An 11,171-nucleotide genomic window follows, 5' to 3' on the forward strand; every position below is an offset into this window, starting at 1 on the left:
TTATAAAAAAAAAAAAAAAAAAAAAAAGAAACGAAATAATAAACTATGCAACATTAGCTTGATTGGGCCTTTCTATTGAATTTTTTACTTTCTATGCAAATGAAGATTTATTAATGTATAAATTATGCAGGAATGATTTGAACCAGTCTTCTGCTCAGGATACTGATAGTTTGATAGATGGCGTATCTGCCCAAGATCTTGAGGTAGCACTTCTTTCTTTTATTTCTTATTATGATTGGATTTATTTCTTTTTTCCCACCCATTATTGATTGTTCTTTATCATTATTAAGGAAACGAAGAAAGATACATCGGAGGAGAAAGTTGAATTTACAATGGAAGAGAGGGCTATTGATCAGGACACATCTGCGTATCCAAATAAGCAGGTAACGATTCTTCCTAACCTACATTGTCTTTTTTCCCCACTTTCAGCTGAACTGTATGTTTTTTTGTTTTATTATCTTTTATGTAGGAAGCAAAAAATGCATTTAAAGCTCTCCTGGAGTCTGCCAATGTTGGCTCTGACTGGACGTGGGATCGGGTAATTGAACTAAATGTGCCCTAGTTTCTGCTGGTATTTAAGCCCCCATCTATAATTTTTATTTTAATATGTCAGGCCATGAGAATTATAATTAATGACAAACGATATGGTGCTCTGAAAACACTTGGAGAACGGAAGCACGCTTTCAACGAGGTATGGCATGGGTCAACCGTTTCGCTCTAGTCCCGTTTTGTAACTAGGTTTTGTCTATTTAATCAGTCAATCTTGTAATGCTGTGAAATTTCTGAAAGATTCTCCTGTGATGCTGGTAGTAGTGATTGTTTAAGAAGTAATCTGTGCTTTGTTGTATGTCATAGTTCCTTGGTCAAAGAAAAAAACAGGAAGTGGAGGAAAGACGAATTAAACAGAAAAAAGCGCGGGAAGAATTCAGAAAGATGCTGGAAGTACGTTTCTCCTCTCGAAGCTTGTTTGACCCTATTCATGCACAATTTTCTTATCTCTTACCTATCTATGGTTCCATGCAGGAGTCAACAGAGGTGACTTCATCTATGAGATGGAGGTTGGTCTTCTACCATTTATGTTCCTTTTTTATTTTCAGCCTTGTTATCATGGGTCGTTTGTTTTCCTTGTGATTTGTGTTGGCTTATGAAAATTTTAATGAACAGCAAAGCCGAATCAATATTTGAAAATGATGAACGCTTCCTAGCAATTGAAAGAGATAGGGATCGACGTGATCTCTTTGATGGCTACTTGGAGGAACTCAAGAATAAGGTATGCATCTGTATGCCTGCCTCCCACTTTCTACCTTTTCTACCACGTTTTTCCTTCTATTGATAAGTCCATTGGTCAGCTTTGCCTCTATTTATTTTGGCCCCATTTGTTGTGGCCTGGCTTTTTGTATGCCCGTTGAATATCCTTTAATTTTCTCTATGAAAGTATGGTTTTCTTCTTTCAATAGAAAAACTTGTTGAAGAAATAGAAATGGATTAAATTCATCAATTTGCACAAGCATGTAGCTGTATAAAGATCTTGAGTAAAATTCATTCCAAAATGGTGATTGGATTAATTAACTTTCTATTGCTTGAAATATGTTTGGTACATCATCCGGTGTTGCTGCTCGTATTTAGCACTAATCACTTCTTAGTTAGAAGCCTAACATAATTTGGTGCCAATTAAGTGTTTATTTCAGCACAATTTAAGTGTGATTGAATAGAAATTTTAATTGTTTGCACCCCATTTGAAAGACGAGACAAGCTACCACTGGCTAGGAGCCTCTTTTTGTAACAGCCCAAGCCCACCACTAGCAGATATTGTCCTCTTTGGCCCGTAACGTATCACCGACAGCCTAACGGTTTTAAAACGCGTCTGCTAGGGACAGGTTTCCATACCCTTATAATGAATGCTTCGTTTCCCTCTCCAACCGAAATGAGATCTCACAATCCACCCCCTTGGCGGCTCAATGTCCTCATTGGCACACCGCTCGGTGTCTGGCTTTGATACCATTTGTAATAGCCAAAACCCAGGCTAGCAGATATTGTCCGCTTTGACCTGTATCGTATTGTCGTCAGCCTCACGGTTTTGAAATGCGTCTGCTAGGGAGAGGTTTCCACACCCTTATAAGGAATGTTTCATTCCCATGCATGTTGGCATGTGTTAAGCATAAAGCTGGCCTATCCACTCTACCCTTTCCCTTTTCTCTACCTGATTTTATGCTTTTAGTAAACCTAATTTCTCGGTTGCGTTGATGAAAGAAAGCTGTGTTGTGGACAACGTCTCTCTCTCTCTCTCCCTTTCTCTTTTTTAATAAACAAATTTTCATTTTCGTTAATATAATTATTGTTGTTGAATAGGAGCGTGCAAAAGCACAGGAGGAGCGTAGTCGGAACATTCTGGAATATAGAACATTTTTGGAATCTTGTGACTTCATTAAGGTACTCTTTTAGCTTTTTTTTTTTTTGCACCGTCTAACAATCTATAATTTATTATTGTACTACTTTGTTGTACAAACTCAATTGAAGTGTTATGCTATGGTATTCCTTTAAGGCTAGTAGCCAGTGGCGTAAAGTACAAGACCGCTTAGTGGTTGATGAAAGATGTTCACGCCTTGAAAAAATTGATCGCTTGGAAATTTTTCAGGTAACTTTTTGCATTCTAATAATTGTATTAAATCTTGTTTGTTTGTTTATTTATTGTTTTTTAATGAGAAACAAACTTTTAATGAGAAAAGGAGGAACAGCCTAAAGACCTTGGGAAAGTGGGATTCCTCACCCTTAAGAGTAGACACAAAAACATTATATTGTACTTTTCCTGTTTTATATAGTGAGCAGAGCTCTTATGGAAGTATATTACAGGAATACCTACGTGATTTAGAGAAGGAAGAGGAGGAGCAGAGAAAAATACAGAAGGTACGTCTGTTTGCTATCTTGTTTTATATTTTTCTTTTCCTTCAAATAAGGTATTTTTTCTGAAATTTTGCGAACAACAGGAAGAACTGAGAAAAGCAGAACGTAAAAACCGTGATGAGTTCCGCAAGATGATGGAAGAACACATTGCTGCGGGGATTCTTACACCTAAAATTCATTGGCGTGACTACTGCATGAAGGTCGGCAGTTGACATTTTCCTTATTCTATTACTTAATTGTGTTCCTTGCTCCGCTATATCTTGATTCTGTATGCTGAAGATATGCACCTCTCACCTGTTCCCTCTTCATCTCCTCAGGTTAAAGAGTTGCCTGCATATTTGGCAGTTGCTGCAAATACATCTGGTTCAACTCCAAAGAATTTATTTGAAGATGTTGCAGACGAGATCCAAAAACAAGTTAATCCTCTATATCTCTTGATCTCTTCTTGACCACCTGACAGACATATCTCATTAAAAATGTTGTGATTTCTTGACGCTTATATTGATTTGGTTAAGGTGATTGTGATAGGAGTAGTTAATTTGTTGAAAGTTAGTCTGGAGTGCACTCACAAGGGGTGTGTCCAAATACTTTGAAGGGAGTTATTGTACATTCTTATCTTTCATCTCAATTCTTTGGTTCCTGACTAAGACGTTTGAAAGTTAGAATTACAATTATCCTTGTGTTTGAAATGCTATGTTCCATTACTGATCTTGTAAAGTAGAGTGTTTTCCTCATGAAATCTCCCTGTACTAATTTCTATTTTTAGCTGTATTATCTGCGACCCCATGCCTAAATACATCTCTATGCTTTTCTGATGATCTTACTTTTGTGGTTATTGCAAGTCTTTCCGGGTCACTGTACTCTGATATAATTTTCCTGCCTCCACTTTCGCATTGATGAAATGCTGTTCTATTGAGGCTGATTTGATATTTCTTTTTGGGGCCGGTATTTTTGCAGTATCGTGATGATAAAACGAGAATAAAAGATGCTTTGAAGCTGAGAAAGGTATTGTCGGTCTGCATAAGCTTTTTTTTTTCCTTGTCCATCACTGGTAGCTTGTATACCTAATCTCGATCTCTTGGGACCATCAGATTGCAATGTCATTGTCATGGACACTTGACGACTTTAAAGCTGCCATTTCAAAAGATATCAGCAATCCTCCAATATCAGACAGCAACTTAAAGGTACTTTTTCAGGCCTACTCTTCCTTGTTCTTGATGGAGTCTAGCAACCTACAAAAGATCTAGCCTTTTTATGAATGTGGTCTGAGTGATAGTCTTGAGTGCTTTTCACGTAGCTTGTTTGGTTGAATAAGTGATTGGCCTTCTTTAGTGATGGCCTTTGGTGTCTCAGGTTGGGATTCTGATCTTGTAAGGCTATCTGTTATCATTGTCATACAGGTGGCTGGTGGAGCCTTCTCTTTCTATGAATGTTTGTTTGTAATACGGTGATACATGTTGGATATCTAGTATCTATAATCTAGCCTGTCTTCGTATTGAATTAGAGATGCATTTGCTGAAAATTAGAAGAGACCTCGATGCTCATATAACTTGTATTTAATTGTTTACGTGATAAATTCTTTGTATTAGATACCCTCGTCTTATTCTCGATAAAAATTGCTGACTTGAAATACTTTCTATATCGTTCACATGTTCTTTCTCATGTGCTCCCCTTTTAATCATGCATGGACTTGGTTTGCAGCTAATTTTTGATGAATTGCTCGAACGGGCCAGGGAGAAGGAGGAGAAAGAAGCTAAGAAGCGTAAACGTCTCGGAGATGATTTTTTTAGTCTTTTATGTTCATTTAAGGTTTGTCACTTCAATGCCAGTTTGTATCTTAGTTACATAAGATTAACCGAGTAAATGAGTTGGTCTTTTTTTTTTGCATTGTTGTAGGAAATATCTGTATATTCAAATTGGGAAGACAGCAAACCCCTTTTTGAAGGAAGCCAAGAGTACAGGTATTCCTTGTTGTCAACATGTTATTTCATATCATATAGTTTGTTTTAAAGCTTAGACCTCTCAAACAAAAACCACACTAAGCGAAAGGAGGACGACTTGTGATTGAATTTAATTTTTTTTAGTTCGATCGAGGACGAGAGCTTCTGTAAGGAAATATTTGAGGAGTACATTGCACAACTGAAAGAACATGCAAAAGAAAACGACACTAAGCGAAAGGAGGAAAAGGTATGAATTTTCTTTTCTATTAGTTATTGAATTTTGTTTATGCTTGTTATGTTTTATCCTGAGGCGTGTGAAATTGACCATCAACACTCGACTTTTCGCTGTGCCTATATGCATGATATCATTTAATATAATGTCGATCTTATGAATTTCTTTTCGCCAATTTGATAGGCGAGAAAGGAAAAAGACAAAGAGGAAAGAGATAGAAGGAAGGAAAAACACAGAAAAAGCGAAAGAGAAAAGGAAAGGGAAAAGGAGGAGAACTCGAAGAAAGATGGAGTAGACAATGAAAATGCTGATGGTTCGGATACCCTTGAGTCGAAAGAGAACAGGAGACTGGAGAAAGAACGTAGTAAGAAACAAAGAAAGAGACGGTATAGCGATGATGAGTATTCAGACGAAGATGAAGCAGGTCATGATCGATCGAAGAAATCCCAATCGCATAAAGACCGGAAGAAATCTAGGCGGGTACGTTCCTTTTTCTTTCCCATCACAGTATATTTCTCTCTAAATACCAATGCCGTTTAATTCTATGCCCCCTTATTCGTCGTGTGGCCTCGCATTTGATTTTATAGCATGCATCTGCTCATGACTCGGATGGTGAAAGCAGACATAGAAGGCACAAGAGAGAACATCGAAATGGCTCGTCTAAGAATTTTGACCACGAGGAGCTTGAAGACGGGGAATGTGGTGACGACGGGGCAAGTAGGTAGTTTTTTTACTCCTATATTAACTATTAGTGGGATTTTTATTAACCTAAAATATTTGATGATGTTTAAATCCTTTTTTGGCTTTGTGTATACACTAATTTATTGTCAATAAGCTGTCTCTGTTGGTCACAAACGTATTTTTATGCCTGGATTTTCATTTTAAGATAGTAGACCCTTTGTACTGAATTGAAGAGAAAGCTATAACTTTGAAGTTGGGGACTAGAGCAGGATGGTACACTTTAGACGAACTTAAGAAGAAAATTGCTTCCGTCCTTTATTGTCTGCCCTTGCTCACCACAAACATGGTCGAGTTGCTTCCCTCCTTTCCTCTCGGCTCTACCCTTGCTCACCACGAACATAGTCGGTCGGATTGCTTCCCTCCTCTCTTCTTGGCTCTACCCTTGCTCACCACAAACCATAGTTGGTCAGGTTGCTTCCCTCCTCTCTTCTTGGCTCTACCCTTGCTCACCACAAACCATAGTCGGTCGGGTTGCTTCCCTTCTCTCTTCTTGGCTCTACCCTTGCTCACCACAAACCATAGTTGGTCAGGTTGCTTCCCTCCTCTCTTCTTGGCTCTACCCTTGCTCACCACAAACCATAGTTGGTCGGGTTGCTTCCCTCCTCTCTTCTTGGCTCTACCCTTGCTCACCACAAACTATAGGTTGTCAGGTTGCTTCCCTCCTTTCTTCTCGGCTCTTCCCTTGCTCACCACAAACATAGGTTGTCGGGTTGCTTCCCTCCTTTCTTCTCGGCTCTACCCTTGCTCACCACAAACATAGTTGGTCGGGTTGCTTCCCTCCTTTCTTGTTGGCTCTACCCTTGCTCACCACAAACATAGTTGGTCGGGTTGCTTCCCTCCTTTCTTGTTGGCTCTACCCTTGCTCACCATAAACCATAGTTGGTCGGGTGTCTACAGAGACTTGTTTCCCGCCTTTCTTCTCGGCTCTACCCTTGCTCACAAACATTGTTGGTCGGTTGTCTACAGAGAATTATACTTGACCTATTCTTTCAATCTTGAATTTCCTCTTCAGATCTTAGTTATTTGTGGCTGTACCCAAAAAGAGTCCTAGTAATTCACTAGCAGCACCATTGGTTGCATTACAAGGAACATATGCTCTGGTTTAGCCAACTCAAGTATATCTTAATTGAAGATCTTTAATGAAGAGGTCAGAGGTTTTAATCTTCCACTCCACACGTCGAACGTAAAAAAAATAGAATTGAACCTCTCGATCTTTTAGAATGGTTGGCCACCAAATCTTGTGTTGCAACTATTATGTGAAAAAGAAGAGAAGCCCGTGAAGATCAAGGGGGGAAAAAGATGGATGAAGTATGAACAGCTGACTTTTGAACATTGGTAAAGAGGCAAATATCATAGAGTTTGACCATATATGATTCTCCTTTCATCCCTCCCTTGGTGTCTCTTATTGCTTCTACTTTTTCCCTCTTCTTTGCCCACATTATATTGTCATAAAAACAACAGAACTATTGCTCCACAGCCTTCTCTATACGATTTATCAAGAAACATGAATCCTTGAAATTTTTTACCTGGCTGTTGATTGAGTAGTTAGAATGTTACTTTAGAAAGTCTTATTTATTTATTTTTTTTAAATGTTTTGAAATTTTGGAATGAGCCCACAAGTGCACGCCTTCTGCGAATTTCAGCTAATAGAGAGATAATAAAGTAGCACGACTCTTTCCTTTTTGTAGACAATTTATGTATAGTTAGGTTCATAGGTCAATATGTATCTGTTCAAGTTGATTCTTCTCGATAATCAACCATATTAAATATTTTATTCGTTCCTGAGCAAATTAGTTTATAATAAAGTTCTTTTGACATAAACATAGTTCAATCAATTAAGTCAATGTTTACCTTATTTTAAAGACGGGAGGTTTGGCCTCCAAAGCTGACCTTTAGCATTATTAGGGAAATCGAAATCATATTAGAGGACCTACCCATATAAGTATATCATTGAAGCCTCCCATTATGTTTTGCAATTTTTGGATGCAAGAGGCATGCTTAATTGTCATCATTATCATTATGCTTTCTTAGTTTTGTTTCCCACATTTAATGCACCTTGTTATATAATATATTCCCTCCCCACCAAAAATAAGAATAATATATTAATCAATATTTTCTAAACCATATATTAAAATCTCGATCTATATTTAAATCAAATTTTGGAAAATATTTGAACTTTTCTATATATATATATATATATATTTTACACACTTACCAAATTTATGTTAAATTAATAAATCAAAGCAAATTTAATTAATCAAATATATGCTTAAAAACCCCATGTTTCCTCCAATGAAAATAATTATAGTAATGATAATAAATTGTGGGTGAGAGACATAGCCCTAATCATGTAAACAGCCCTTAAAAAGAGAAAAAACCAAAAACCTAGAATAGACAAGATTGGGACGACACATCGATTGTAGCATGTGAACTTGTACAACCAAGTATGGCCCGACACTTTTCTCACGAGAATAGCCGTTGACAAATGCGTCGTATATTTGCTTTTAAACCGTCCTAATTATTTCCTTCTATAAATTTATATTAACCTTTATACAAAAAATATTATTTCTCCACTTTTATGGTATTAAATATAAATATTCTTTAAAAGTTAATAATGAATCATATAATTAGAAAGAAAAAAAAAAATTGTTGATATTTTATGTTACTAAAATCCATGATGGCTCCTTTAGCCATGAAGTTCCAAAATTGCCCTTCACAATGTCTTTATATTCATCTCCACAGTCCCTCCTCTTCCCCATCTCTCTCAATGGCTTCCAAGCTTGTGACCTCCATCTTCACGTTTCTCTTCCTTTTCTTCTTTTTATTCTCCTCGACGACCTCCGTTTTTGCTCGGCCCATTCCCGGCTCTACAAACATGTCTCCTGGGACTACTCGAGACGGGGTACGTGAATTTATCAATATTTTCTCTAGCTAATATAATGCCTGATTAAAAGCAGTAAATATTGAGGTTTTTTATTTTTTTTTATTTTTTTTTGTGAAGTTTAAGGTTGTGGATGATGTTTTGGAAGAGGAGAGCTGTGGAATTGGAGAAGAACATTGCTTGATGAGGAAAACTCTTGCAGCCCATGCTGATTATATCTACACAGATAAGCAAAGACCATGAAGATTATTTGCACCTCATTCTTCGGCTCGAATCTTTGACCTTTTGGTCAAATGTATATTCTTAACCAATTGAGTTATGTTCCGGTTGATCAAATCCGATATACTAAACTTAAATTTAGTTACTTCTTTCGGGTCATGATATCATATTGTGTATTCCATGTCAACATGTCCGTGCAGTAAAAAAAAAAAAAAGTTTTTTTTTTTTTTTTTTTGTGTTATTTCTTCATTAGAATTGATAAAATTGTTTTTCATTGAAAAATCATAAAATTTTAATTGATGAAAAAATAAAAAGGGCTTTTTTGACATTTCAAATGAGTGCCTCTCATTTATGTTTTTCTTTTAATTATTGAGGTAATTACAAATATTGGAAAGAAAAATTATTTATATTTATAATTTTGTATTTATGGCAGTTTCGCAATTAAATAACGTCTTCATAAATTAACGAGAGCCACAGAAATAGGCGCCAATGTAAGCGCAATTTTCCCGCCGGGAAAATCACCGACTTCACTTTCTCTTCTCCCTCTCCCTACTACCAAAACTACCAAAACCACCATAACCTCAACCAGTTCATCGAAGATAATGGCTGACGCGGCCGCCGGAGACAAAAAACAGTTCTGGCTTCTGAAGACGGAACCAGCGGAGTGGTCGTGGGCCGACCAAGCCGCGAATGGCGGCCGAACAAAGTGGGACGGCGTCAAGAACAAGCAAGCGCAGAAGTATCTCAAGTCCATGAAACTCGGCGACCTCTGTTTCTTCTACCACTCCGGCGCCAAGGCCCGCCGCATCGTCGGCGTGGTTTCCGTCGCACGGGAGTGGTATTTGGAGGGCGATGGCGGCGACGCTGTCGTCGACGTCGAGGCGGTCGGGGAAATGAGAGAAGCGGTGGATTTGAAAGAGATGAAGAAGGGGATCGAAGGGATGAAGGATTTCGCGCTGTTTCGGCAACCTAGACTGTCTGTTGTGCCGGTAGCGAAGGAGATTTGGGAGAAGATCTGCGAATTGGGAGGCGGATTTGAAGGGGATGGAACAGATTGCCGCCATGGGAGTGAGGAATAGAGCTTGAATTTGAATGCTGCACGCAAGGTGTTTGTGAATATGCGTAAGTGAATTTTGTTGAGCCTCTTTTGATTTAACATTATGTTTTGTGAAAGAAAATGGAATGGCTATGGATTTCTGGTTGGAATGTTGAAGAATTTTGAGAAGGCCTTAAGAATCCGACGGAGACAACGGATGCGCCGTGGCCAGTGATGGCAAACCTGTAATTTAATGGTGAAACAAGGTGACTTGTTTACATTCATAAAATGGCGCACTAATGCGTACGTGTTTCTTCTATATATATGGAAGCGCTTCGCCACTGACAGAGTCCAAGACTCCGAAGCCATTCAATCTCACACCTCTTTCAACATAATTCCCCTTCATCTTCTTCTTCTTCCCTTCTTTGAAACCCTAATTCAGCAAAATTCCTGTTTCGATTCTTCCATTTGGAGATTTCAGCGGCTTCAATGGCGAATCAGCTCGGCAATTTGGTGGAATCCATAAAATCCAAGGTGAAGGCACTGAGGAAGTCGAAGAAATCGAAGAAGCCATACATAAAAATGGACAAGAGCGCGAGCGTCAAGATTGAAATCCGTAGCCAAAAAGCTCGATTGTTGATTGATAAGACCTTGAAGGTCGCCGATCGTCCTGGCGATCGTACAGTTTCTTAGTCTCGTTGTGATCTCTGCGCTTATCGACTCTCAAGTTTATAATCGCTCTCTCTCGCTCGTTATTTCCCCCTGTAATCTTCGCGGAATGTTCTGGTTTGTGATGATTTTGTTTTGGTTTGATCGTGTAGCTACCGATTCTGAGTTTCTCTTACAGATTCAGATATGGAACCGTCTCGGATAAATAGCTCCGATACCAAACAGGTAATCATGAATAGCTCCGATTCTGAGTTTCTTCTTCATTATCCTCAACAAATCTCAATCGCCATCTCGATCTTCCTTATTAGATTTATTAGATTTCTACTGCTTGCAATTCATTTCAACTCCTCGAGATAGAAGATTTCGAATCTTTTGATTTTGAAACAGAACAGTTGCCTGATTTGATCGAAAGAACAACATAAAATAAAGGCGATTCCCTGAATCATTCGATTTTTAAAAAAAATTTCCATTCAGATTAACATTGAATTTTGGGCATGTTACATTTCCGTTTTCAACTTTATTGGGGTTTTTTTTTTTTTTTTTTTTTTTTTT

The 11,171-nt window shown here is 38.0% G+C and overlaps 4 protein-coding genes across 7 annotated transcripts in view; all 4 read left to right on the forward strand.

The window, feature by feature from the left end:
- LOC111447182 (pre-mRNA-processing protein 40A-like) overlaps window positions 1-5,981 on the forward strand; it is a 15,924-nt gene extending 9,943 nt beyond the window's left edge. For all 3 annotated transcript variants that reach the window (XM_023086208.1, XM_023086207.1, XM_023086209.1), the window contains exons 11-29: window positions 131-203; window positions 291-383; window positions 470-538; window positions 614-691; window positions 856-942; window positions 1,024-1,058; window positions 1,165-1,270; window positions 2,350-2,430; window positions 2,543-2,635; window positions 2,851-2,904; window positions 2,985-3,101; window positions 3,219-3,317; window positions 3,859-3,906; window positions 3,993-4,085; window positions 4,603-4,710; window positions 4,798-4,862; window positions 4,986-5,088; window positions 5,257-5,553; window positions 5,661-5,981. In XM_023086208.1, the coding sequence (XP_022941976.1) occupies window positions 131-203; window positions 291-383; window positions 470-538; window positions 614-691; window positions 856-942; window positions 1,024-1,058; window positions 1,165-1,270; window positions 2,350-2,430; window positions 2,543-2,635; window positions 2,851-2,904; window positions 2,985-3,101; window positions 3,219-3,317; window positions 3,859-3,906; window positions 3,993-4,085; window positions 4,603-4,710; window positions 4,798-4,862; window positions 4,986-5,088; window positions 5,257-5,553; window positions 5,661-5,798 (1,837 nt within the window). In that variant the 3' untranslated portion in view covers window positions 5,799-5,981. The remainder of the gene's footprint in view (window positions 1-130; window positions 204-290; window positions 384-469; window positions 539-613; window positions 692-855; window positions 943-1,023; window positions 1,059-1,164; window positions 1,271-2,349; window positions 2,431-2,542; window positions 2,636-2,850; window positions 2,905-2,984; window positions 3,102-3,218; window positions 3,318-3,858; window positions 3,907-3,992; window positions 4,086-4,602; window positions 4,711-4,797; window positions 4,863-4,985; window positions 5,089-5,256; window positions 5,554-5,660) is intronic.
- A 2,600-nt stretch (window positions 5,982-8,581) lies between these two features.
- Window positions 8,582-9,068, forward strand: LOC111447189 (phytosulfokines-like). Its single transcript, XM_023086214.1, has 2 exons — window positions 8,582-8,716; window positions 8,816-9,068. Exons 1-2 carry the CDS (start codon window positions 8,582-8,584, stop codon window positions 8,936-8,938), a joined length of 258 nt encoding a protein of 85 aa, XP_022941982.1. The 3' UTR covers window positions 8,939-9,068.
- A 211-nt stretch (window positions 9,069-9,279) lies between these two features.
- LOC111447187 (thymocyte nuclear protein 1) lies at window positions 9,280-10,014 on the forward strand. The gene has a single exon (XM_023086213.1). It carries the CDS (start codon window positions 9,517-9,519, stop codon window positions 9,991-9,993), a length of 477 nt encoding a protein of 158 aa, XP_022941981.1. The 5' UTR covers window positions 9,280-9,516; the 3' UTR covers window positions 9,994-10,014.
- Window positions 9,919-11,119, forward strand: LOC111447190. 2 transcript variants are annotated; one of them, XM_023086216.1, is made up of 3 exons: window positions 9,919-10,036; window positions 10,432-10,677; window positions 10,772-11,119. In XM_023086216.1, exons 1-2 carry the CDS (start codon window positions 10,033-10,035, stop codon window positions 10,641-10,643), a joined length of 216 nt encoding a protein of 71 aa, XP_022941984.1. In that variant the 5' UTR covers window positions 9,919-10,032; the 3' UTR covers window positions 10,644-10,677; window positions 10,772-11,119. The 2 variants fall into 2 exon arrangements, with proteins under 2 accessions (XP_022941984.1, XP_022941983.1); XM_023086215.1 differs by having other exon boundaries at window positions 10,432-11,119.
- The last annotated feature ends 52 nt before the right edge of the window (window positions 11,120-11,171 follow it).

The sequence above is a fragment of the Cucurbita moschata genome, unplaced genomic scaffold (genome assembly GCF_002738365.1).
Source record: "Cucurbita moschata cultivar Rifu unplaced genomic scaffold, Cmos_1.0 Cmo_Scf00009, whole genome shotgun sequence".
NCBI classification, from domain to species: domain Eukaryota; kingdom Viridiplantae; phylum Streptophyta; class Magnoliopsida; order Cucurbitales; family Cucurbitaceae; genus Cucurbita; species Cucurbita moschata.